The sequence below is a fragment of the Zingiber officinale genome, chromosome 2A (genome assembly GCF_018446385.1).
Source record: "Zingiber officinale cultivar Zhangliang chromosome 2A, Zo_v1.1, whole genome shotgun sequence".
Taxonomy (NCBI): Eukaryota; Viridiplantae; Streptophyta; class Magnoliopsida; order Zingiberales; family Zingiberaceae; genus Zingiber; species Zingiber officinale.
In genome coordinates, this window is record NC_055988.1 from 142,185,819 (window position 1) to 142,212,623 (window position 26,805).

Here is a 26,805-nt window from a genome sequence, read left to right on the forward strand (position 1 = left end):
TGGGCAATGGTTGATCAAGAGGCAGCAACTAACAATTCATTATAAGCTAGACGAATTTAAGATAGGGCTGTTCTGAGCTCTAGCCCAATCCCAAAGAATTGATGTATTCTTTCTTCTTTTTTTTTCTTTCTCTTTATTCATTTTATTCTAGTGTTTTAGTCCATCCCTTCATATCAAAGATTTTTATATCACCTTTAATTTCTAGATTAGTCCCTGATTATACTCTTTTTTTTATATCAAAGATTTTTTTCGTCCTGGGGAGAAATTTAACTATATAGAACTCTCTGATCTCAACCATCTCAGTTTTAACAGTTAATCACCAAGTATTAATTATTTATCCTTATATTACAATTCCAACACTAAAATAAGTATTTATTTAAATTTTCAATCTCACCTTCCTATTTTATGGAGATTACTGCTGCTCTCGTCGACGGAGAGGTTCTCCGCAGAGTCATCGGCAAAGGCAAAAGGCTCTTCCGCCTTGGACAAAGTGTAAGCCACCTCGACCATGCTCGGCCTCCTCGTTGGATTCTTCCGCAGGCACTCCCTCGCCAAGTCCACCACCGCCACCACGCTATCCAATGCGCACGTACTTGTCGCCAATGCCGAGTCCATCCATGACGCCACCGCCTCCTTCCCTCTGCCGAAAACCGTTCGCTCAGCCTCCGCCCACAGCGCCCGCCCGCCCGCCCCGGCCGCCTCCCTCCCCGACACCAACTCCAACAGCACCACCCCGTACGCGAACACGTCCATCTTGGTGGTGACGAGGCCATCCGCCAAGTACTCCGGCGCGACATATCCCTGTGAGATATATATAAGAAATAAATATATTCTTTGAGAAATCTAAAAAATTAAATGTACTTTTGAACATTTTCATAATTTTAAATGCGTTTTTATCCATTGTTGGCTCTACCTGCGTGCCAACGATGTGGGTGGTGATGGCATTGAAGCCGGCGCGGGCCAGGCCGAAGTTGGCGACCTTGGCACGGAGGCGGTGGTCGAGGAGCACGTTGCTGGTCTGGACGTCCTTGTGGACCACGCGCGGCCAAGTGTGCTCGTGGATGTACTGCAGGCCGTTGGCCAGGTCTAGCGCGATCCGGACTCGGACTCGCCAGTCCAGCTTTCGGGCCAGGCCTGGCTCGCGCAGCCACCGGTCCAGGGAGCCATTTTCCAAGTACTCGTACACCAGGTAGCACCCGCCGCCGCTGCTGTCGTCTATGCAGAACCCCTCTAGCTTCACCAGGTTGATGTGGTTCACCTTTTTTGGAATCATCGGAGTGCTCAATTAATTCAGTGGCTAGGCATCCATTTTTGTCAGCGAAAATCGAACGCTCGCATTTAAAATTTACAATTATGAAATTCTCAAAATATTTTTCATTTTATTCCTTCCCCCTCCCTTGTTAATTTTCATGAACACCATCCTTATAGTATTGATTTTCAAAAATCAATAAAAAATAATATTGCATAAATCCTAGATCAGTACCACAATAATATTGTTCTTGAAAATAACACCACAATAATGATGGTGTTGATTTTCAAAATTCATCAACAGAGTAGTATTGTATTTAAAAATTAACACTGTAATGGTACTCTTATTTGAAATTAATATCATAGTTAGATTATAAATAAGTCAAGTCAAGTCGAATCGAGTCTAAAATAAATTGAGCTATTAAAATGATTATTTAAATTTGACTTGATTTTTTTTTATGAACTTAAGTTTAGTCATTTAGATATTATCGAACTCTCGATTCAAGTTAGCTATTTAAAATTTTTATATTTTAAATTTGTTTGATTAATTATTAATTTTTTATTATATAAATTTGTTAGTTGATTTTAAAATTTTTGCAACTTCAAGTACTCCTTTGGGTCAATTATCAAAAAGTCATACTTAAAGTTGTGAACTTTTAAAAATAGCCTACCTAACTTTTAAATTTTCTAAAAGATGCATTTATTTTTCCATTTTATTCCTCCTATTAATAATTACAGTGTTAATTTTCAATAACTCATCCGAGTGTAGCGTTGATTCTAAGAACAACAATATTGTAGTCTTAATTTTCAAAAATTCACACTATTATGGTATTGATTTTTAAAAATAAATACCAAATGATGTATAAATTTTAAAATAAGCATCACAAGTGTTGTTCTTGAAAATAAATACCAAAATGATGTTGATTTTCAAAATGTAACACTATATATATTTGAAAATAGTATTATTTTTTAAAATCAGTATCAAATGATTAACCGGAGGACTAAAATGAGAAATAAATATATCTTGTGATAAATTTAAAAGTGAGATGTGCCGTTTAAAAATTACTCAATTTTAAATGTTCTCTCTAGACAATGGCTAGAAATTGAATGAATCTCTTTCCATTTGGTACTAAGTCTTTCTATAGATTATGTGGACTAATTGATTTAAAACTAAATAGAAATAAATATTAAAAATGCAAATAATAGAAGAAATGCAAATAATAGAAGACAGAACAGAGAGTAATTACCTTCTGCAGAATCTTGAGCTCGTCGCTGGCGTTCCACTTCATCTTCTTGATAGCAAACGCTTCGCCGTGCATGATTCCCTTGTACACCGACCCCTTGACGCGGCAGCTCGGCCCGAAATCGCACGTCGATCGCTTCAACTCCTCGATCGAGTACACCTTGTACTTATCCAACCACTCCGAGATCTCGCCGATCAGCTTATCCTCCTCCGACGATCTCACGGCGAACTCCATTTTGCCAGCGTTATTCGTCGCCGATGCCAATTCATTATTACTGGAACTACTTTTTCCATCTTTCGATGTCGAAATCCAAAGCGATATTACGGATAGCAGAAGAAGAAATCCAGTGATGCCCAATCCGATTGCTAGCCCTGTGATCACTCCGTCTCTGTCATTTTCCACGTCCGGAGAAGACGACGGAGCAGGCGAGGAGTCGGAGAGAAGCAGGGGCGGTGGTATTTGATACAGAGGCACAAATATTACCGAAAAGGTGCCGTTTTGGGGACCATTCAGAGCGATCAAAGTCGGTACGTCGGTCGCAAAGCTCGCAGCCACCGAAGCGTAGGTGTCGGACGGCTGGAGCACGTACGTGACGAGGCCTAGCGGCCGCCGGGGCATGTTGATGTCGAGGCAGCGGCAGAAGATGGGGAAAACGGCGGTGACTCCGATAGAGAGATTCGTTGGGATGAGCGTCGGGTTGTCCAGCTCGACGGCGGGGTAGGAGGTGAGGTTGCCGAACTTGAAGGTGGAGACCTGGTAAAAGGTGTCGCCGGCCGCGATCTGGTAGGGGATGGCAGCGGAGGAGCGGTTGGAATTGCAGGAGCAGGTCAACGGGACGAGAAGGGGTTGGTATGGGCGGAGGGCGGCGCCGGTGGCCGAGAGGTTGTTGGAGCGGGCGACGGAGAGGCGGCTGGCGCCGAAGAGGTCGCCGACGGACGCGAGGTCGAGGGCAGGGAGCTGGTCAGCGGCGGCGCGGTAGAGCGGGTAGGCTGAGCACGGGTAGATGCTGCGGTTGGCGGCGCAGGGGACGCCGTCGGAGAGGGGCGGCGTTTGACCGTCAACGGATTGGAGAAGAAGGTCAAGTGCGAGAAGGAGGAAGAAGGAAAAACTCATCGTTAATTGTCTGCCCTGCTGAGTTGTGTTCCTCGCAGGTTAAGAACTAACTCTGCACCCTAAACAAGATACTAAATAAATAAATATTAAAAATTATTAATAGAATTTCAACATTTAATTATTCTTAAAGAATTAGGTTTGTATATTGTTTGGTGATGGGTTAACAAAAAATAACCTGATAATAGGACATTGATCCGTCATTTAAAAACTAGTAAAGCCGGTGGACTTGTCGAAAGGCATCACTTTAAAAAATATATATATTTATCAAAGGCATCAGAGTGAATATATAAGATATTTGATCGGGCACTGTTTACTTGGGTCCAGATCGTCATTCGTGACGTGGTTTGGAAAATTTGCAAGTGACATTGATGGGACTCTTACAATGCTAACAGGGTTTCAGGGATCATTGTGGAAGGAAATTAGACATTAAACTTTTGGTACTTCCTACTCGTTAAATGATCTCAGGTTTGAGAATTAGATAGATTAAAAAGCCATTTGAAGAAGCAGAATTAGATAGATTACAAGGAAAAAAAGAAGGTAGGGTAAAAGAATGAGGAAGAGTGGATTCATTTGGTCCAATAGCATAAGCAACCAAAAGGTCAATCATACTTCAAGGGCCCTAATGACTATACAAGCATAAGCCAAGTCAAGCCAAGCAAGTGAGTTATTCTTAGCTCAAACAAGTTGGATAGATTAATTAGCTCAAACAAGTTGTTCTTATGTTGATGTCGTTAAACTAGATGAGTTGGAGAACCAATTAAGTCATATGAATTAATTAATATTAGTGTTGATGTCCGAAAACGTGAAGTTGGAAAGTCGGAGAGGTGACAGTTTCGCTGACTGGATGATGACCTCGCTTCTCTCTGTAAAATAAAATCAAAACCATGGACGGGTCCCTGACGTTAGTCCTCCGACGCTCAAGTTAGAAACAGAGGAAGGAAAATGGAAAATGGTAAAGACCGTGACTTATTTTTCTTGTCTTTTCCTCATACTTGGCATGCCCTTTTATACCTTTCTTAGTGATCTTCCATCTTCTCCTGTTTAATGATATTAATTATCTACAGAAGACATCTTTGTCTTGGCTTCTGTGTATTTAATGACAGATGGAGTGTTCTGCTTTGCTTTCTCTTCCTCAAGACCTTTAGTCTTCTCCTTTATTATTTCGCGTGAATGATACCACTGCCCTATCAGACCGGACAGGTGGTTCGCTTGGATTGATTTCATGCCGACCGGGCATCATCATTTTGGTTGGCTGATGTAGTCACTCTTTCTCAGACTAGTCTTGTTTGAACCCTGGTGTTGACCTCTTTGACTTTAAATTACACCGTGGCTATTGCCCTATTCCATGTAAACTCTTATCTCCGCATTAAGTGCAATTGTAGCTTAAGTGGTAAAACTTGGAGCATTGAGGTGGCAACTTAGCTTGAGTACGATAACTGAGTTCTTAAGGGTTGTCGGGAGACATTGAGGTTTTCGACCTTGGTAATGCTAAAGGTTAACCAAAGGATGTTGCAGTCTGAGCTACAACAGTTGCCATCTCTGGCTGACAGAGGGGATAAACAACAATCATGCCTACAAATTGCTTCATAAAATAGCTCAATGATTCTGTTTAAAATCTAAGTCAGATAGAGGCCGACGAAAGTGGCGCTGTTGACGAAAAGACGACTTTGACACTGTTAGAGTGTATACTAAAAGCCTAGCTTTTGGTATAAATATTTATCTAGAAATAAGAATCACATTGGTCAAATGTCTACATTTATGATAAATGTAGTTGTTCAATTAATTTATATTGTAGATAACATGGTGTGTGGTGTCACACACAGAGGATCATGTTATCAGTACCTTATAAATTATAAACAGTAGCTCACGACCATAATGGAAAGGAACAAACCATTGGAAGGTCGTAGTGTAATTAGGTATTAGTTTATCTTAACTATATAATTACACTAGTACACTTAGAGTGTATTGAGTAGGACCATTAGAGGTCGTTTCTTTTATACTGACTTTATAAAGAAAGAAAGACCTCAGTTATTATGGAAGTGTGTGCTCTTAATCCTAATATAATAACAAGCACATATATTTGATATTTATTTCTTTAATTTATCAATGGGTGAGATTTAGTTCGATGAATCAATAAGCCCGATAAGTTGGGAAATGTATCACTTATAGTGTGTGTTGTTGATTATAGAAGGAAACTGTGTCCTAGTGATCTAGGTTGAGAATGTCCCCAAGAGGAGCTCATAAGGATTGTCATGTTAAACCTGCGGTGGACTTAGTCCGACATGATGAAGTTGAGTGGTACTACTCTTGGAGCTAGATATTAATTAAGTGAGTTGTCAGTAACTTACTTAATTAGTGGACATTTGTTATCTTAAACACAGGGAGACTAACACACTCATAATAAGAAGGAGCCCAAAATGTAATTTGGGATTGGTGCGGTAGTTCAATAATAGTTCTTTAGTGGAATGAATTATTATTGATGAAATTAAGTTGTGTGTTCGGGGCGAACACGGGATGCTTAATTTCATCGGGAGACCAAAACCAATTCCTCCTCTCGGTCTCTATCGTAGCCTCTTAATTATAGAGTACTATACCCACCTATACCCACCTTCTTACCCATCCTATAGGGGCCGGCCAAGCTAGCTTGGAGACCAAGCTAGGGCCGGCCATGAGTATGTTCATGGGTGAATTCATGTGGCCGGCCCTATTAAAATAAAAAGGAATTTTAATTTTAAAATTTTTCTTATGTGGATAATATAATTTAAAAGAGAGTTTAAAAATTTAAATCCTTCCTTTTATAAGATTCTACAAAAGATTAAGAGAAGAGTTAAAATTTCTTTCCTTATTTGTAGATTAAAAGGTTGATTTTAATTTTGGTAAAAACTTTCCTTTTAATTATATTCATGATTTAAAAGAAAGTTTAAAAATTAAAAATTCTCTTTTATTAGTTTCTACAAAAGATTAAGAAAAGATTTAATATCTTTCCTTATTTGTACATTGAAAGGAGATTTTAATTTTTAGAGATAACTTTCCTTTTTGGAAATTATCCACATGTTTAAAAGAAAGATTTTAATTTATAAAATTTCTATTTTATTAACCAATCATGAAGGGATTAAAATTATTGGAGAAATTTTTATAAATTTCTAGAAACAAATTAGGAAGTTTTAATTTTTGTTTTAATTAAAACTCTCATTGTTTTGGGGAGAAGAGTGGCCGGCCATTATAATTTGAAAAGAGAAAATTATTTTAATTAAATAAATTTTCCTTTTCAATGGAAAAAGAATTAAGGAAGTTTTTATTAAATTTTCCTTATTTGCCAAGATCAAGGATTATAAAAGAGGGGGTAGAGGAGGCTTCAATGCTAACGACTCTATTCTATTTTTCCTCTCTTTTCTCCTTGGGTGTGGCCGGCCCTTTCTTTCCTCTCCTCTCCTTTGTGTGGCCGAAACCTTCTCATGGTGGAGATAGCTTTGGTGGCCGGATCTAAGAAGGAGAAGAAGGAGAAGCCTCTTTTCTAGCATCCCTTGGAGCATGGTGGTGGTGGCCGAACCTCTTCATCCTAGGAGAAGTTTTGATGGCCGAAACTTGTAAGGAAGAAGAAGGTGCTTGGTGGTTCTCATCTCGGAAGATCGTTGCCCACACAACGTCCGAGGTTAGAAGAGGAATACGGTAGAAGATCAAGAGGTCTTTCTAAAAGGTATAACTAGTAATTTTTGTTTCCGCATCATACTAGTTATTTTTGGAAATAATACTAAATACAAGAGGCATACGATTCTAGAGTTTCGAATTTGTTTTCGATATAGTGTTCTTTTGTTTTTTTCCCTTGTGATTTGATTGTTCTTTTCGGTTAACCTAAAGTTATTTTAGGAAATTAAATATTAGCTTTCCATAAAAGGTTTTGTCTAGTCGGTGGTGGTTGCTCCCATATCCAAGAAGGCCATGTGCCTCGCCACGTCAGTACTGGGAACCAATTATGGAAATTAATATTTAATGGAATTAATAACTTAAGGTGATTTGGGTCGAACGTGTTAAGTTCCGCAGGAGACCCAAGTCAAAACCTAAAAGAACGAATAGATTAAGTTTTGGATCAAACGTGTTAAGTTCCGCAGGCGATCCAAAATTTAATTTAAAAGAACACATGGTAGCTAGGAAAAGGTTCAGACCTTTGTACAAAATTTTTGTACAGTGGAACCTCTAGGTTTTCCGAGTAGCAACCAACAATTGGTATCAGAGCTAGGGTTTTGCCTCTGTGTATTTGGTATTAGTTTAATTATGCACATGTCATACATAATTTAGGCAGGATAATAGTAGGATGTGCTAACTTTGTGGATGCAGGATCCAACTATTATGGCTTTTAGTTATTATGTGTGTGATTGGACCCTTGGACATGTCAAGGGCATTTATATGTGTGTGCATGATTGTATTATAAAATACGGAGTATTTAGTTTTATTAGGATTTTATTTTTGATCTAGATACATGTACATTCCTTTTATGGAATATAGGATCAAAAATGTAAAATTCTATTTATGTCGCGGATCGAATCTTGCAAAGCGTGGAACCTTCTAAGGACCAGAGGCGCAGCGGAACTAGGAGCAAGATGGATGCGACAGCTAGATCCGGTGGCGGTGGCCAAATATGGCAGCAGCTTGGGATGACAACACACGGAGGACAACAAGAGATAAAAGCCATAATAGTTGAAAATTAGATTTTCTATTTATTGCTTTTATATTGTGTTGTGTGTGCATGTTAGTTTACATATTTAGTAGGCTAGCATAGTTAAAATTCCTCATTTATAAATAACTAAATGGGAGATGGATTTTTAAGTAAATCCCATGGTCTCCATTACTGGTTTGTAAGTGATGCAAACAAGCTTGCGCGTTGGCTCTGAGTGCCTTCCTCCATAACGGATGAGCTTGTTTGTGGATCACTAGAACATACTTCCATTTTTGGATGACTATAGGAAGTTAATTAAGAGCGTGTGATCTTCCCCAACGGAAGGGGCATAATCTTATTAATGGACTTAGTGTCAAGTAATGGTATACACTTAGACACATCTAATAGTATCCTCCCCATCGGAGTCACTGCTATTATTTGTGTGACCAAAAGACACCAACTATTAATTTTATTTGTCAAAAAGTTAAGTTGACAAGATAATAAAATTAATGGGTTAAAACCCTCCTTTTACAAATGTTGAATTTGTATACGTCCACACTAACGTGACATGCAAAATTCACAGTGTTTGAGGTGTTGGTGAATTTAAATAATATTGTTTGAGAAATCAATGTTATTTTAAATTCAAAAAGTTTTGACCAAATATTTGATCAAAGACAGATCAACTATTAATTTTATTCGTCATAAAGTAAAGTTGACGAGATAATAAAATTAATGAATAAAATCTCCTCTTCAATTTTGTATACGTTCACACTATCATGGCATACAAAATTCATGGGGATTTTAGGGAGTTGATCTTGACCAAATATTTTTGTGATTCTTAGGATTTAAAATGTTTGTCAATCCCCTAGTAATCATACTATAGAAAAGACTTAGTAGTCCCAATTGTAATGATTGGAAATAGGACTTGGACATTAAGGTAGATTGTCTTCTTAGAACTAAGAACAATTTAGATGTATTTAATTCATTAGTTGAAACATGTCTAGTGATGTTATCTACCAGAACCTGGAGTGTAGATACAAGATGCCATTAATCATGTCTGCAATTCATTGCAGGGTTCCAGGAAACCCGACAACTAAATGAAAGGTAAATCACCATCCACATGGGCACTACTGTAAAAGTGGTAGCTGTTGCAGTGGGAGATGTTTATCCTTTGATAAGAATAAAATATGGATTTTAAGTAATTGTCTTTGCGTACCAAGTTTAGAAAGAACCTGATTTCAGTTTCTAAACTATAATAGATATTGTGTCTATTTTGATAACAAAGTTGTTATCAAGAAAAATAGGGAAGTTATCTATTCTGGTATGATGGTTGACAATTTATAATCCAATAACTCCCACGATGCAACAAATGGAAATTAGTAACACATCTTCTAACTTTAAGAGAAAGTAACCTTCGGAAATGAACCAATTATATCTTTGGCATCTAAAGCTAGGTTATACTTGAGTAGGATTCATTGGTAGCTGATGAACTTTTGGGTTCATTGGTAGTGGAAATCTTTCCAACCTGCGAGTCTTACTTGGAAGGAAAATAACCAAGAAGCTTTTAAGTCCAAGGGGTATGGAGTCAAAGATATGTTGAAATCGGTTCATTCTGATTTGTGTGATCCTATGACTATCCAGACAAGAGGTAGTATTGAATATTTTGTCTATTTTATAGACAACTATTCAAGATACAAATAAATTTACTTAATGTACCGCAAGACTAAGTACTTTGATTAGAGTACAAGGTTGATGCGGAGAAATGTTAAAGTAAAAAGTCACTATGGAAGATCGTAGTGGCAAGTACCTCTTGAGAGATTTTAGGAGTCACTTATCAGAAGTTGGATTTCAATCCCAACTAATTGCATCTGGTACACCCCAACAGAATGGTGTAGTAGAAAGAAGGTAAAGGACTCTTATGGAATAATTAGATAGATGATGAGTTATTCAGAAAATTACCAAATTTGTTTTAAGGATAAACTCTGAAAACGAAAGTGAACATAGTACCTTCCAAGTTAGAACTTTCTACTTATATAGAATTGCTGAATAGGTGAAAACCTATTTTGAAGCATATTCGGATTCGGGTAATCCAGCACATATGTTAAAGAGAGACAATGATAAGTTGGATAGGAGTTCACTTGTTTGTAAGTTATCCTAGATAAACAAAAGTAGATTTATAGTCTTAAAAATCAGAAGGTCATTGTTAGCATCAATGACTGTTTTTTAGAAAAGGACTATATAATGAACCACGTGCTCATAAGTAAATTTGTTCTTAAGGAAATAATAAAGGACATGTCTAACCTAGTACCAACTGTACAAGATGAGATACCACAAGAAAACTGCAACATGTATCATAAATGATACACAATTGCAGAAAGTGCCTTGTCGTAGTGGGAGGGTTGTTAGGCAACCTAAATAGGTTCATGTTTTGGGAGAGTTTTTGGATTCGATCCCTGGAGGAGATGAACCTGATCTCCGGTCATATGATGAAGTACTCCAAGATAAAGATGCAAGCATCTTGGCAAAGAGTAATGAATAACAGAATTAGAATATATGTATTCTAATAAAATCTGGAAGCTTGTAGAATCACCAAATGGTGTAAAAGTCGTTGGGAGTAAAAAGGTCTATAATAGGAAAAGAGGGATAGACAGAAAGGTAGAAACTTTCAAAGCAAGGGTAGATGAAAAAGGAAACTTTTTCACTGGTAGTCATGCTTAAGTCTATCTGGATTCTTTTATCTATTTGGTAAGTGGATGTCAAGACAGCATTCCTTAATGGAAGTCTTGAAGAAAGCATCCATATAAAGCAACCAGAAGGGTTCATAGCAAAGGGCTAAGAGCATCTTGTGTGCAAGCTCAATCAGTCTATGGACTGATACAAAGCTTCAAGGTCTTGGAACATCCAGTTTATCAAAGTAATCCAGACCTATGGATTTATTGAGTAAACGGATAAGTCTTGTGTATACAAAAGATGTGATGGAAACGTGGTGGTATTTCTTGTACTATACGTAGATAACATTTTTGGTAGTTGGAAACAATATCAAAATGTTGTCAGAAGTAAGGGTATGGTTGTCCAAATAATTCGATATAAAGGACTTGGGAGAATGTATATATTTTTGAGATCAAAGTAATAAGGGATCGCAAGAAAAAATATATTTTACTTATCCCAAGCTTGATACATCGGAAAAATCCTTGCTCATTTTAAGCATGTAAAACTCCTAGAAAGGTTTCTTACCTTTTAAGCATGGAGTGTCTTTATCTAAAGAGATGTCTCCGATGACATCAAAGGAGATTGAGGACATGTAGGCAGTTCTTTATGCTTCGGCAGTTAGACAACCTAATGTATGCTATGCACGAGATCAGAAATCTGTTTTGCCAAGGGCATAGTTAGCAGATATCAAAGTAACCCTAGACAAGGACATTGGACTGCAGTAAAGCATATATTAAAGTACCTTAGAGGCACTAAAGATTATATGCTAGCTTATAAGGCAGTTAATTTGGTTCCTATGGGTTGTACGGATTTTGACCTCCAATCGGATAGGGACAATAATAAGTCAACCTCGGGATTTTGTGTTTATTTTAGGATGTAAAGTCATAACTATGGAAGAGTGATAAGCATAGGTATTTTTCTGGACTCCACCATAGAAGCTTAGTATATGGCAAGCCTCTGAGGTAGCCATAAAAGCTGAATGACTCAATAACCTCAAGATAGACTTAGATATGATTTCTGGTTTGTCCAAAGATTATTACAATTTATTGTAATAATATTAGTGCAGTAGCAAACTTGAAGAAACCATAAGTCTATAAAGGCAAGTAAACACAATAGAGCGCAAGTACCACCCAATACGAGAAATCATATAAACGAGGAGAAGTTGTTGCTGCCTAGAATGCATCAGATGATGACCTATAGATCTTTTCACTAAGGTCCTTAAGGCGAGAGCTTTTGATGGACATGTTGAAGGGTTGGGAATCAGATATATGGCAGCAGATATGGCAGCTTAATCTTTTAGTATAAGTGGGAGATTGTTAGAGTGTATACTAAAAGCCTAGCTTTTGGTATAAATATTTATCTAGAAATAAGAATCACATTGGTCAAATGTCTACATTTATGATAAATGTAGTTGTTCAATTAATTTATATTGTAGATAACATGGTGTGTGGTGTCACACACAGAGGATCATGTTATCAGTACCTTATAAATTATAAACAGTAGCTCACGACCATAATGGAAAGAAACAAACCATTGGAAGGTCGTAGTGTAATTAGGTATTAGTTTATCTTAACTATATAATTACACTAGTACACTTAGAGTGTATTGAGTAGGACCATTAGAGGTCGTTTCTTTTATACTGACTTTATAAAGAAAGAAAGACCTCAGTTATTATGGAAGTGTGTGCTCTTAATCCTAATATAATAACAAGCACATATATTTGATATTTATTTCTTTAATTTATCAATGGGTGAGATTTAGTTCGATGAATCAATAAGCCCGATAAGTTGGGAAATGATATCACTTATAGTGTGTGTTGTTGATTATAGAAGGAACTGTGTCCTAGTGATCTAGGTTGAGAATGTCCCCAAGAGGAGCTCATAAGGATTGTCATGTTAAACCCTGCAGGTGGACTTAGTCCGACATGACGATGAAGTTGAGTGGTACTACTCTTGGAGCTAGATATTAATTAAGTGAGTTGTCAGTAACTTACTTAATTAGTGGACATTTGTTATCTTAAACACAGGGAGACTAACACACTCATAATAAGAAGGAGCCCAAAAATGTAATTTGGGATTGGTGCGGTAGTTCAATAATAGTTCTTTAGTGGAATGAATTATTATTGATGAAATTAAGTTGTGTGTTTGGGGCGAACACGGGATGCTTAATTTCATCGGGAGACCAAAACCAATTCCTCCTCTCGGTCTCTATCGTAGCCTCTTAATTATAGAGTACTATACCCACCTATACCCACCTTCTTACCCATCCCATATGGGCCGGCCAAGCTAGCTTGGAGACCAAGCTAGGGCCGACCAAAGTATGTTCATGGGTGAATTCATGTGGCGCCCTATTAAAATAAAAGGAATTTTAATTTTAAAATTTTTCTTATGTGGATAATATAATTTAAAGAGAGTTTAAAATTTAAATCCTTCCTTTTATAAGATTCTACAAAAGATTAAGAGAAGAGTTAAAATTTCTTTCCTTATTTGTAGATTAAAAGGTTGATTTTAATTTTGGTAAAACTTTCCTTTTAATTATATTCATGATTTAAAGAAAGTTTAAAAATAAAAATTCTCTTTTATTAGTTTCTCAAAAGATTAAGAAAAGATTTAATATCTTTCCTTATTTGTAGATTGAAAGGAGATTTTAATTTTAGAGATAACTTTCCTTTTGGAAATTATCCACATGTTTAAAAGAAAGATTTTAATTTATAAAATTTCTATTTTATTAACCAATCATGAAGGGATTAAAATTATTGGAGAAATTTTTATAAATTTCTAGAAACAAATTAGGAAGTTTTAATTTTTGTTTTAATTAAAACTCTCATTGTTTTGGGGAGAAGAGTGGCCGACCATTATAATTTGAAAAGAGAAAATTATTTTAATTAAATAAATTTTCCTTTTCAATGGAAAAAGAATTAAGGAAGTTTTTATTAAATTTTCCTTATTTGCCAAGATCAAGGATTATAAAAGAGGGGGTAGAGGAGGCTTCAATGCTAACGACTCTATTCTATTTTTCCTCTCTTTTCTCCTTGGGTGTGGCCGACCCTTTCTTTCCTCTCCTCTCCTTTGTGTGGCCGAAACCTTCTCATGGTGGAGATAGCTTTGGTGGCCGGATCTAAGAAGGAGAAGAAGGAGAAGCCTCTTTTCTAGCATTCCTTGGAGCATGGTGGTGGTGGCCGAACCTCTTCATCCTAGGAGAAGTTTTGATGGCCGAAACTTGTAAGGAAGAAGAAGGTGCTTGGTGGTTCTCATCTCGGAAGATCGTTGCCCACACAACGTCCGAGGTTAGAAGAGGAATACGGTAGAAGATCAAGAGGTCTTTCTAAAAGGTATAACTAGTAATTTTTGTTTCCGCATCATACTAGTTATTTTTGGAAATAATACTAAATACAAGAGGCATACGATTCTAGAGTTTCGAATTTGTTTTCGATATAGTGTTCTTTTGTTTTTTTTTCCCTTGTGATTTGATTGTTCTTTTCGGTTAACCTAAAGTTATTTTAGGAAATTAAATATTAGCTTTCCATAAAAGGTTTTGTCTAGTCGGTGGTGGTTGCTCCCATATCCAAGAAGGCCATGTGCCTCGCCACGTCAGTACTGGGAACCAATTATGGAAATTAATATTTAATGGAATTAATAACTTAAGGTGATTTGAGTCGAACGTGTTAAGTTCCGCAGGAGACCCAAGTCAAAACCTAAAAGAACGAATAGATTAAGTTTTGGATCAAACGTGTTAAGTTCCGCAGGCGATCCAAAATTTAATTTAAAAGAACACATGGTAGCTAGGAAAAGGTTCAGACCTTTGTACAAAATTTTTGTACAGTGGAACCTCTAGGTTTTCCGAGTAGCAACCAACAGACACACCCTGTATATGTGCATCGGGAAAGCGAACCCACATGTGGAACCAAAGGTCTATAGTAATGGACCTGGTGGTACTTGGATCCTACACACACTCATACAAGCACACAGAGCGTTAGAGACTAGAAACCAGGGAAAAGGTCCCCGATGCAGGTCCTTCTACACTGAAGTTAGGTTATTTTTCCCCGACAAAGCAGTGTACAAAGGAAGGAGAAAATAATTGTTGAAAATACGTGCGGATGTGCGTGTACGTACCTGGACAATGAAGAGGACCTCCCTTTTTATACGACTCTGCCTGCTTTTTAAGCCTGATCATTTTTAGAGAATGTCAGGTGTCAGGGCATATCGGGTGAGAGAGGATGTCTGGCGACCTCCAATTGGTAGGAGGAAGGTTCCACTTCCAGTGTGCGACAGAACACTGGAATATTTCCTGACTTACAACAGCTATTCTCTGACAAGAGGTTACGATTCTCTAGCACTATTGTCGTTTAGCGTTATCCATCCCTCCCGGGTCAATATTGCAGACAACTCGAAATGATTGCTCAGATGTGTCGCAAGGGCTGATCCTTGATGAAGAGGATGAGCTGTGCCTAATTGGTCGAGGCTCATCTGAGACTGTGAACAGGAACCCCACCTTCATGACTTGATTGCTGAAGAGTCGGTCGGGGGCTGTCTGGTAAAGGTATCAGGGTCATATGTAAAGCCTGAGCTGGGGAGATCCAATCAGTAGGGGGTAGGCCAGGAACTAGTCCAAACCTCGTGCCAGGGCTTAGACCCCCGGTCTCGCCTGTTGGTGCAATATCCCTCAGGTCAAGGTTGACCTGGGTAACCAAGCTGAGTCTTGGTTTGGGTTTAGATGTTTGACAATAAAAAAAATGTGGAACCGCCACATCAGCGGCCCCCTAGATGTTTGACAATAAGATATTGATTGAAGAAGAGTCAAGTAGGTCAAGGTTGACTGGATACTTGATTGGGAAGTCCTAACTGGGATGTTAGGCAAAATGAAAGTCCTGGTGAGTGAAGCCAGGCAGAAGAAAAGTCCCGGTGAGTGAAGCCAGGCAGAAGGAAGTCCTGGTGAGTGAAGCCAGGCAGAAGAAAAGTCCTGGTGAGTGAAGCCAGGCAGAAGAAAGTCCTGGTGAGTGAAGCCAGGCAGAAGGAAATCCTGGTGAGTGAAGCCAGGTGAAAGTCCTAGTGAGTGAAGCTAGGCAGAAAGAAAGTCCTAGTGAGTGAAGCTAGGCAGATGGAAAACCCTAGTGAGTGAAGCTAGGTGGAAATCCTGGTGAGTGAAGCCAGGTGAAAGTCCTAGTGAGTAAAGCTAGGCAGATGGAAAACCCTAGTGAGTGAAGTTAGGTGAAAGTCCTGGTGAGTGAAGCCAGGCAAGGGAAAATCCAGATGGATCAAGGATGATCGGACATCTGGTGCTGGGAAGTCCAAGTAGGTCAAAGGATTGACTGGATACTTGGCATGAAAGAAAAGTCCAAGTAGGTCAAAGGGATTGACCGGATACTTGGCACAGAGAAAAGTCCAAGTGGGTCAAAGGGATTGACCGGACACTTGGTAAGGGAGTCCTAGCAGGTCAAGGGAGTGACTAGATGCTAGGCATGACATACCAACAGGTCAAGGTTGACCGGATGTTGGTTTGGGAGGTTTGGGACTTGGTTTTGGACAAAAATCAAGTGCTGGATCGATCAGTGGATCGATCCAGGCTCTGGATCGATCAGTGGATCGATCCAGACCTGTCCCAGCGAACAGAGAGCCTCTGGATCGATCCAGAGGTCCCAATCGATCAGTGGATCGATTGGGACGCGGCTGCTTCGCGCGATAAGCGCTGGATCGATCCAGGCGCGTTTCCAGAGCACAGAGGCGCTCTGGATCGATCCGTGGATCGATCCAAAGCCTCCCCGATCGATTGGGAACATTCGAATCGATCGGGATCCGACCGTTGGCGTCGTTTATAGCTGCAGGCGTTCGATGGCTGCGGTAGAACTTCTAAAATTCACTCCAGATTACTCGGCAGCTCCTCCACAGCGCTCACAAAGCTCAGATCGCCAGTTCTTGAAGGATCTTGGAAGCTTTCCAAGTCAAGAGGCGGATCAAAGGCAAGAAGAGAAGCTAGGGTTAGGGTTTTGTACTCATTGTAAGCTTGTAAGCTTGTATTTTGTTTCTCTTTCCTTTCTTCTTGTACTGAGAGTATTGTAGGGCTTCTCCGCCCTCGGTAGTTACCGAAAAGGAGTGTTTTCATAGTGGAGGGTGCGTGCGTGGTGTGGATCCTTGGACTAGTCACCTCTTGTGAGGTGGATACCAAGTAAACCAACCGTGTTAGCGTTGTTGTATTTGTTTCTGTATTTTCCGCTGCATATTCTTGAAGAAACAAGCAACGCCGAGCAACGCCGAGCAACGAGCTATCCCCCCCTCTAGCTACTTTTGGTCCTAACAAGTGGTATCAGAGCAAGGCCGCTCTTCACCGGAATCATCGCCGGAAGGGTCAAGCATATCAAGAAAAGCTAGAGGGTGAAGAAGTTGGAGCAAATTCTTCAAGTTCAAGACTTTATCAAGCTCAACTTCAAGATGCAATTCCAAGATGGGCTTGGATTTGACACAAGGGTGGCTCCACCATACACTTCTACGAGTTTCGATTCTTGGAAATCAAGAATCGAAAATTTTCTTATGATGGAGATAGAGCAATGGTTTGCTCTAATGGAAGGCTTCAAGGCTCCAAGAAATTCAAAGGGCAAAGTTCTAAAGAAAAGCAAATGGAGCCCGGAGCAAGTCCAAAGGTGCGAGGCAAATGACAAAGTGACCAAGCTTTTGGTCAATTTATTGCCAAGCACCATCCTTGCAAAATTGGAGAGTTTGAAGATGCAAAGGAGCTATGGAGCAAATTGGCCAAGCTTCATGAAGAGATCCCTCCACTGTACAAGATCATGAAGAATCCAGAGAGGGTGACTCTTTGGAGCAAGACCAAGAGGAGGACTCCGAGGTTGAGAGATGCTCAACCTCCGAAGAAGAGGAAATCCAAGAAGCTTCATCCTCAAGGGAATGCAACGAAGGGAACAAGGAGGGAGCATACTCCTTGTTTCATGTTCAAGATGATGAAGCCTCCACCTCTAGGATTGAGGGGGAGCAATCCTTGGTGACGCCGGATCAAGAAGAAGGAGAAGCTTCTACATCCGGGTCAAGTGAAGAAGAAGAAGATGGTGCCACCTCCGAAATTCAAGAAATAGCAAATGGAGGAGCAAGTGCCATCCCTACACAAGAAGGTATAAATGTTTCAATTAAAAATAAAAATCATATAATATGTTTTGAGTGTAGGGAAAGTGGGCACTACAAGAGCAAGTGTCCCAACTTGGCCAAGAAGAAGGGTCAAGTGACGCAAAAGGGCAAGGAGAAGCCCGAGGAGACCATTCCCGGGACAAAGAAGAGCAAGGAGCACATTGTGTGCTTCTTGTGTCAACAAAAAGGGCATTACCGAAGTCAATGCCCCAAGGGGAAGAAGATGGTCAAGGCTCAAGGAGGCACTAGTCAAGGGGGAGCCTCCAAGGTAAAGAAGAAGGTAACATTCATTGAGCCTATTCCCTTGCAAAATGGTAAAAAGCATGCTAGGTCAAATTTTTATCATTTTAATGCGATTTACCATAAGAATAGGAAGCATGAGGGCTTTAAGGAAAAGCATGTGGCCCTACATGCCAAAACTACTATCCTTAAGGCTAGGAATGTAGGTAAAAACCTAGGCAATAACCCTAAGGATGTAAGATACAAGCCTAGAAACAAAAATGCTCATGGATCAAATGAAAAACCTAAAACTAAGGACTTAGTGATAGAAAATCAAGTCTTGAGGTCAAGACTTGATAAAATGGAAAAGACCCTAAAAAGGATGGAAAATATCCTATTAGGGCAAAATGAGCATAACCTAGGTTTAGGGGTACAAAAGCCATCCAATGGCCATAGAGGTTTGGGATACAAACCAAAGGCTAAGAAGGATGTGTCCTCTTACCATAGAGTTCCATATAGTTATGGAACGAACCCTAAGTCTAGAGGACAAGCCAAAAATGCTAGGGAAGTCATCCCTAAGAGTATTTTTGCAATAAATGTGACTAAGACTCCTAAGAAGTCTAAGAAAGTCACAAACAAGGTCACAAGGGAGGTTATCCCTAGAGTTGACTTAGAAAATGTGACCAAGGCTTCTAAGAAGCCCAACAAGGTCACTAGGAAGGTATCTAGGGAAGTTATCCCTAGTGAGTACCTAGAGCATCCAAGGAGCACCAATAGGTGTTGGGTTCCTAGGAGCATCTTCTCTACCCCATAGATGAGTTAGAGAGTGTCAACTCCAATTAGAAGGGTAGTTAACCCAACTTTGAGGAAATTGACACTCAAGGAGCATTTTCAAGGTTTTTGTTAACCTTTGAAAATGAAATGGAATTATTGATTACTCCTTGAAAGAGTAAAATGTGCCTAATGGTGGAAGAATTGATTTTAATCTTAAATGGCACATATTGGAAAATTCATAAGAACTATCAAGTTGGGTTTTTGGTATGTTCTTAGGTAATTTAAGGTAATCCGGGCCTTAAATTTAAAAGTGCTACTCTTGAGGAAAAATGGAATATGCCAACATTTGAGGACATGTTTATTTTAATTGGCATAAATTAATCAAGGGAATAAGAAATGCAAACTTAGGTTTTGGCACTCTCTTGAAGCACTTTGGGCAATCTAGGGTTTAAGTTTTAGGATTAGCTAAGATTAATGATACTTAGATAGTTAATCTAGGTATATTTTATTTATGCTAAATCTTGCCATGATTGTTTGCCCATCATATGCCATGACATCATGTCTATTTTTACATTCATGTTTTATTATGAAAAATCCAAAAAATACCATGTCATGACATTCATACATCATGTAGCAATAGAAATCTTTCTTTTGAAAGCTATTTTATTTTGATGTATGCCATAACATTATCATGCATTATGTTTATTTCCTTAAAAATCAAGGACATATGGCATTAGTTAAAAAAAGTGGCATTTGTTTACAACAAGTGGAATAAACAAGTGACATTTGTTTAACAAGTAAATCAACAAGTAACATCCTTTGTGTATGTCTACCTCTCAAAATGCCTAGATAGATATGCATGATCCCTAGAATAGGGCAAAACCAAAATCTTACATCTCACAAAGACCTATAAGATGACTTGTATGTGTTTTAGTGAATATTATATACAAGTGAGATGTTAGGATGATGAACAAAGCTCAAGATGTTGATTTAGTGCATTCCTTTGAGTTTTAAATTCATCAAAACACATAGTTATGTGTTTTCCCATCATTGGGAAAGCTAATGTACAAGTCATGTGCATTATGCCCAAGGAACATGATGGGATATTGGTTTTGAAAATGTTTTTAAAATGTTTTTGGAAAACCTTGGTGAAGGCTATCTTTTGATAGTAATCACCATTGAATAGTTAGACACAAACTTGAAGAAAAACACTAAAGTCTTTGCAAGTTTTCAAGTTTGTGTCAATCTTTGAAAATATGATGTATTTTCATAGAAAGCTATTTTTCCATGATTAAGTATGCCCTAAATAATATCTACACGAAATTTCATAATTTTTGGATTTTTGTAGAATTTTCTAGGGGTTTCTGAAGTTGACTGAAAAGGAATTTCAGCAACTATCAGAGCTCCGATCGATCCATGGATCGATTGGAGTTCCATGAATCGATCCATGGATCGATTCAAACGGCAATTTCCTCGAGCAGAAGCTCGCTGGATCGATCAGCCGATCGATCCAGGGAGTCTGAATCGATCCGTGGATCGATTCAGAAAGGTTCAATCGAGTGGAACCCAACTCCAATCGATCCAAGTTGCTGATTTTGGCTGGGAAGGCCTGATTTCAGCATCTTTGAACCTCTTTGAGTCTAGGTAACTATTCCAAACCCCTTAAATACATTTGTATACATACAAAGGGTGTTTTCATGTTGAAAACAAGGATGGATTGGTTAACGAAGACTAAGTAGAAGTTTAGGTTGAGGTTGTTTCAAATTTTGAATATTTGAACCTCAAAACTTCCAAATTTGGGTTTCCTAATGTTTTAGGGATTCCAAGTCATTGTTGGTGCAATGACAGAAGTTACCACCATGTCTTTAGGGGGAGGGACTCTTTAAAGACATGAAAGTTATTTTTCATGAACCTTGGAAGGTGGTTAACCTTCTGTTGTGAACTTGCTCAAGGTTGAGCATTTAAACTTGAAATGGGGAGAAATGGGGAGTGGATATCCTCATTATTTCAAGTGGACACTCATGTGGTAGATAATGGCTCAAGGTTGGGTAGTTGTCTACGTTGAGGGAGAAGTTAAGGATAAATGAAGGGTATGAGACCTTCATTATCGTGTTGATCACAACGAGTGATGTTGTGAACAACGATGAGCAACTCTTCAGGGGGAGAGTCTTCAACAAATGGATTTGTTGAAGTGTGCCCAGAATTGGAGCATATGTTGATGTGTGTCCAACGATGGGTTGATGTGTGCCAATAGGGGGAGAATGTATGGTTAAGCTTAGTCCTTCATTACCTATGGGAAGGTCATAGGGGGAGAATGAAAGGACTCATGAAAGGGAGTAAGTTAGGCTTTCATTACCTAGAGGGAGTTTGCCCTCTTAGGGGGAGAATGAAGAGCTTAATTTATGCTTTCATTACCTAGTGGCATGAAGAAGGAGGCTATGGGATTAGCCTAACTTACATATGGGATTGTAAGTGTTATTGTGGTATTGTCAAACATCAAAGGGGAGATTGTTGGTGCAATATCCCTCAGTCAAGGTTGACCTAGGTAACCAAGCCGAGTCTTGGTTTGGGTTTAGATGTTTGACAATAAGATATTGATTGAAGAAGAGTCAAGTAGGTCAAGGTTGATGGATACTTGATCGGGAAGTCCTAACGGGATGTTAGGCAAAATGAAAGTCCTGGTGAGTGAAGCGGGAAGAAAAGTCCCGTGAGTGAAGCCAGAAGGAAGTCCTGGTGAGTGAAGCCAGGAAGAAAGTCCCGGTGAGTGAAGCCGGTAAGAAATCCTGGTGAGTGAAGCCGGTGAAAGTCCTAGTGAGTGAAGCTAGGCGGAAAGAAAGTCCTAGTGAGTGAAGCTAGGCGGATGGAAAACCCTAGTGAGTGAAGCTGGGTGGAGGAAGTGAGTGAGGCGGTGAAAGTCCTAGTGAGTAAAGCTAGGCGGATGGAAAACCCTAGTGAGTGAAGTTGGGTGAAAGTCCCGGTGAGTGAAGCCGGGCAGGGAAAATCCAGATGGATCAAGGATGATCGGACATCTGGTGTTGGGAAGTCCAAGTAGGTCAAAGGATTGACTGGATACTTGGCATGAAAGAAAAGTCCAAGTAGGTCAAAGGGATTGACTGGATACTTGGCACAGAGAAAAGTCCAAGTGGGTCAAAGGGATTGACCGGACACTTGGTAAGGGAGTCCTAGCAGGTCAAGGGAGTGACTAGATGCTAGGCATGACATACCAACAGGTCAAGGTTGACCGGATGTTGGTTTGGGATATTTGGGACTTGGTTTTGGACAAAAACCAAGTGCTGGATCGATCCGTGGATCGATCCAGGCTCTGGATCGATCAGTGGATCGATCCGGACTTTCCAGCGAACAGAAAGCCTCTGGATCGATCCAGAGGTCTCAATCGATCGATGGATCGATTGGGGGTTCCCGCGCGATAAGCGCCGGATCGATCCGTGGATCGATCGATCAGTGGATCGAGAGGCGCTCTGGATCGATCTGTGGATCGATCCAAAGCCTCCCCGATCGATTGGGAACATTCGAATCGATCGGGATCCGACCGTTGGCGTCGTTTATAGCTGCAGGCGTTCGATGGCTGCGGTAGAACTTCTAAAATTCACTCCAGATTACTCGGCAGCTCCTCCACAGCGCTCACAAAGCTCAGATCGCCAGTTCTTGAAGGATCTTGGAAGCTTTCCAAGTCAAGAGGCGGATCAAAGGCAAGAAGAGAAGCTAGGGTTAGGGTTTTGTACTCATTGTAAGCTTGTAAGCTTGTATTTTGTTTCCCTTTCCTTTCTTCTTGTACTGAGAGTATTGTAGGGCTTCTCCGCCCTCGGTAGTTACCGAAAAGGAGTGTTTTCATAGTGGAGGGTGCGTGCGTGGTGTGGATCCTTGGACTAGTCACCTCTTGTGAGGTGGATACCAAGTAAACCAACCGTGTTAGCGTTGTTGTATTTGTTTCTGTATTTTCCGCTGCATATTCTTGAAGAAACAAGCAACGCCGAGCACCGAGCGAACGCGACGAGCTATTCACCCCCCCTCTAGCTACTTTTGGTCCTAACATCGCCTGCTTATGACCGACCAGAAATTATATGGCTGGTAACACAAGGAGGCCTAACTCCCGTCTTCTCTTGACTATTGACCGCCACGTTCTCTTGACCATTGACCGCCACTCCCTCTTGACTATTGACTTTTTGGCCTTATCGGACCCCTCATTTACACACCATATCACTCAGTGTTCATGTATTTTTATCTTTTATCCATTTAGAGATGGTTGATTCAATCTCATGTTAGTTTTCTATTGGTTACTAGATAAATCCAAAAAACACAGATCGACCATTAGGACTCTTTGCACCATGAATGGTTTGAATACCATAGACGTTTATTTAGGCTACATGGAAATTAAACCCTCAGTGTTTGGGGAAAATGTCCATCCTCTTACTATGACATGAAGTTTGGGTCGATGAGCCTTGAATGTTGGTGGACTTTAAATTCTAGATAAAAAATGGGATTGTCCAATCTAAATTGTGTTGGCCAATCTGTCGGATATTTGGGGAAATTAGTCGAATTTAAATTATATTGAATCAAATTTAACTTATCTGTCGAGATAACCTGTGCAGATAATCTCATGCTGCTAGCAGGAGTTGGTTTCTGCTAATTGCTGATTGCAGGTTGTGCAGTGGCTGAGCGGGTAAAGCGTGCAGCCGACCAGACGTACGACCAGGTGGGCAGAGAGGTTGAGCAGCTGAGCAAATGAGCAGAGTGGATAAGCGGATGAGTAGATGAGTGAGCAACGCAGATGAGCGAGTGAGTAGAATGGATGAGTGAATGAGCGAGTGAGCAGAGTGGATGAACAGATGGATGAGTGAGAAGAGCGGATGAGTGGATGAGCATATGAACGAGTGAGCAGAGCGGATGAGCGAGTGAGCGAATGAGTGAGCAGAGCGGATGAGCGGATAAGTGGATGAGCGAGTAAGCAGAGCGGATGAGTGAGCAGAGTGCTGATGCCTCCTCTAGGTCCCATCTTGAAAGACTTAAGGTTCTTTTGTTTCGAGTTTTGACTGTGCTTGACCATGTTAGTTTTCACAATAGCTTGAGAGAACAGTTTCCTTTCTGAACTCTTGTTATCTTCTTTGATACGAAGTGTAACAATGAATTCCTTCACATTCATCTCCTTCCGCTTGTGTTTCAGGTAGTTCTTGAAGTCCTTTCAACCGGGAGGCAGTTTCTCAATGATAGCAGCCACCTGGAAGGTTTCACTTAGAATTATCCCTTCTGAGTGGATCTCGTACAAGATTACCTGAAGTTCTTAGGCTTAGCTGATCATCGTCTTGAAGTCAACCATCTTGTAATCCAGGAATATACCTATGATGAACTTCTTAGCCTCTGCATCATCCATCTTGTACTTCTTATCCAGGGGCTCCAACAATTCCTTAGCGTTCTCTTAATGTTATACACAACATACAGCAAGTCAGCAAGACAGTTGAGGATGCAGTTTCGGCAATGGAACTCAGAATAAGTTTATGCCACCACTGCACTGACGGTCTGTGCATCAGCATCCTCAGCATGCTTTGGAGGGTCCTCGGTCAAGAACCTAGGCAGATTGAGCATGGTCAATTAGAAAGCATCTCTGGCTATATCTTGAAGTTCACTCCAGTGAACTTCTCTGGCCTTCCCCATGGTTGATTGACACAGTTCCAATCAGGGCAGAGGGGGCTTTCAGGTGTTGAGTCTGTTGCACCTTAACACTTTGTTCTATGACCATCTCAACTGAACTCGATTTTGTTTCAAGATTGTTGACTCCAAGACAATGATCAGCCAAGTCCAGGACCTTTAGGTGATCTTGCATGAGATCTACTCAGAAGAGATGGTTCTGAGTGAAACCTTCTAAGTGACTATTATTATTGAGAAGTTGTCTCCCCGCTGGAAGGACTTCAAGAACTACTTGAAGCATAAGCGGAAGGAGATGAATGTGGAAGAACTCATTGTTAGACTTCGGATCGAAGAAGATAACAAGAGTTCAGAGAGGAAGCTGTTCTCTTAGGCTACTGTGAAAGTCAATGTGCTCGAGCACGGTCAAAACTCGAAATGGAAGAATCCTAAGTCTTCCAAGATGGGATCCAAAGGAGGCATCGACCACTCTGCTCACTCATATGCTCATCTGCTCTGCTCATTCGCTCATCCGTTCTGCTCACTCGTCCGCTCTGCTCAATCGCTCATCCGCTCTGCTCACTCATCCGCTCATCTGCTTATCTGCTCTGTTCACTCGCTCATTCACTCTGCTCACTCGCTCATCCGCTCTGCTCACTCATCTACTCAGTCTGTAACACTCCTAGGATATCTAACAAGATTATTTATTTTTACCATGGTTTAAATTAGGCCCTATGTGTAAATTTACAAAAAAATAAAAATAGAATCAAAAAGAGATGACCAAGGTTTGAACCTTGGATCTCTTACTAGATACATGTATGTGTTAACCAATAGACCAAGAGAAGATATTGTTAGAGAAAGAAGTGACAATATAGTTAAGAGTAAGAAAAGAGCTTCTTTCATTTAGAAGGAGAAGTTAGAGTTGCCTTCTTTCTCTCAAAAGAAAAGAGGATTCTTACTTCCTCTTTTCATTAAAGGAGAAGTAAAGGAAAAGAGAAGGAAAAACCCATTTTTCCTTCCTCTTCTCAATTGGAATAAAGGGAGAAATGAAGGAAAATATTCATTTTTCTCCCTTCCTCCCTTCCTCCTCCTCTTCACCGTGACCAAGAGTTTTCCCCTCACCATTGCCGAGCCCAAGCAAGAAGGCTCCTCTCTAGGAAAGCTCCACAAGCAAGGTCTCTTCCATAAGAAAATCAAGCGAGGATGTGAGTATTCCCTCACTGCAGTACAAGTAGTTTTCGATTTTCTTCGTACGTAAACGTTATTGAAATCGTAGAGATTTTCTTTTTAAGTTTCGGCCAAGTTAGAGTTGTGGTCATTTAGGTTAACAAGTTTACAAGATATGCTTCATGTTGAGAAAAAAAAAAAGTCTAGAACCTCACTTTTAAAGTTTCGGCCAAGATCAAAAGTAAGGTTTGGATCCAAGTTTTGTTTGGTAATAAGCTTGCCTATGTTTTCTTCATGATATAAGATCTTTTATATGTTGTTGGCTAAGCTTAATACTCCCTATGATATTAAAAAGTTTAAGAACCCTAATCTAAAGTTTCGGCCAAGATGAGTTATAGGGTTTAGGGCAAGGCTTTAAAAAAAGAAACTTATTGTTTATGTTCCTAAACTTGTTAAACTTTCTTATATGTGGATAGCTTAGGTTTTCCATGCTCTATGTTGTATAAAGTTTGGAGAAAGTTACTTTCAAGTTTTGGCCAAGGTTAGAAATGCAATTTAGGGCAAGGTTTTGTTAATGATAACATGTTGTTTATGCTCCTTCATGATGTATGAACCCTTGTGTATTAGTAGCCTAGATTTTTATGTTTCATGTGGTATGAAAAATATGGAAACCCTAGTCACATGTTTCGGCCAAGAATAGAAAAGAAGTTTGGAGTAAGATTTTTTTTTAAATGATAACATGCTTGGTTATGCTCCTTCATGATGCACGAACCCTTGTGTATTGGTAGCTTAGATTTTTATGCTTTATGTTGTATGAAAAATATGAAAATGCTAGCTGCAAGTTTCGGCCAAGAGAGTATAAGAGGCCTAGGGCTAAAAATTTAGAACCTAAACATGCTTGTTTGTG

The 26,805-nt window shown here is 39.7% G+C and overlaps 1 protein-coding gene across 1 annotated transcript; it reads right to left on the reverse strand.

Moving 5' to 3' along the window:
• Positions 1–299: 299 nt before the first annotated feature.
• Positions 300–3,659, reverse strand: LOC122042468 (serine/threonine receptor-like kinase NFP). The gene is made up of 3 exons (XM_042602615.1): positions 2,496–3,659; positions 914–1,258; positions 300–801 (listed from the first exon to the last, which is right to left on the reverse strand). Exons 1-3 carry the CDS (start codon positions 3,603–3,605, stop codon positions 391–393), a joined length of 1,866 nt encoding a protein of 621 aa, XP_042458549.1. The 5' UTR covers positions 3,606–3,659; the 3' UTR covers positions 300–390.
• Positions 3,660–26,805: the final 23,146 nt, after the last annotated feature.

Coding starts and splice junctions, on each gene's coding strand:
- LOC122042468 (XM_042602615.1), bottom strand. CDS start 3,605: ATGAGTTTTTCCTTCTTCCTCCTTCTCGCACTTGACCTTCTTCTCCAA. Junction 1,259..2,495: donor AGCTCAAGATTCTGCAGAAG/GTAATTACTCTC, acceptor ATTCCAAAAAAG/GTGAACCACATCAACCTGGT. Junction 802..913: donor CCCACATCGTTGGCACGCAG/GTAGAGCCAACA, acceptor TATATCTCACAG/GGATATGTCGCGCCGGAGTA.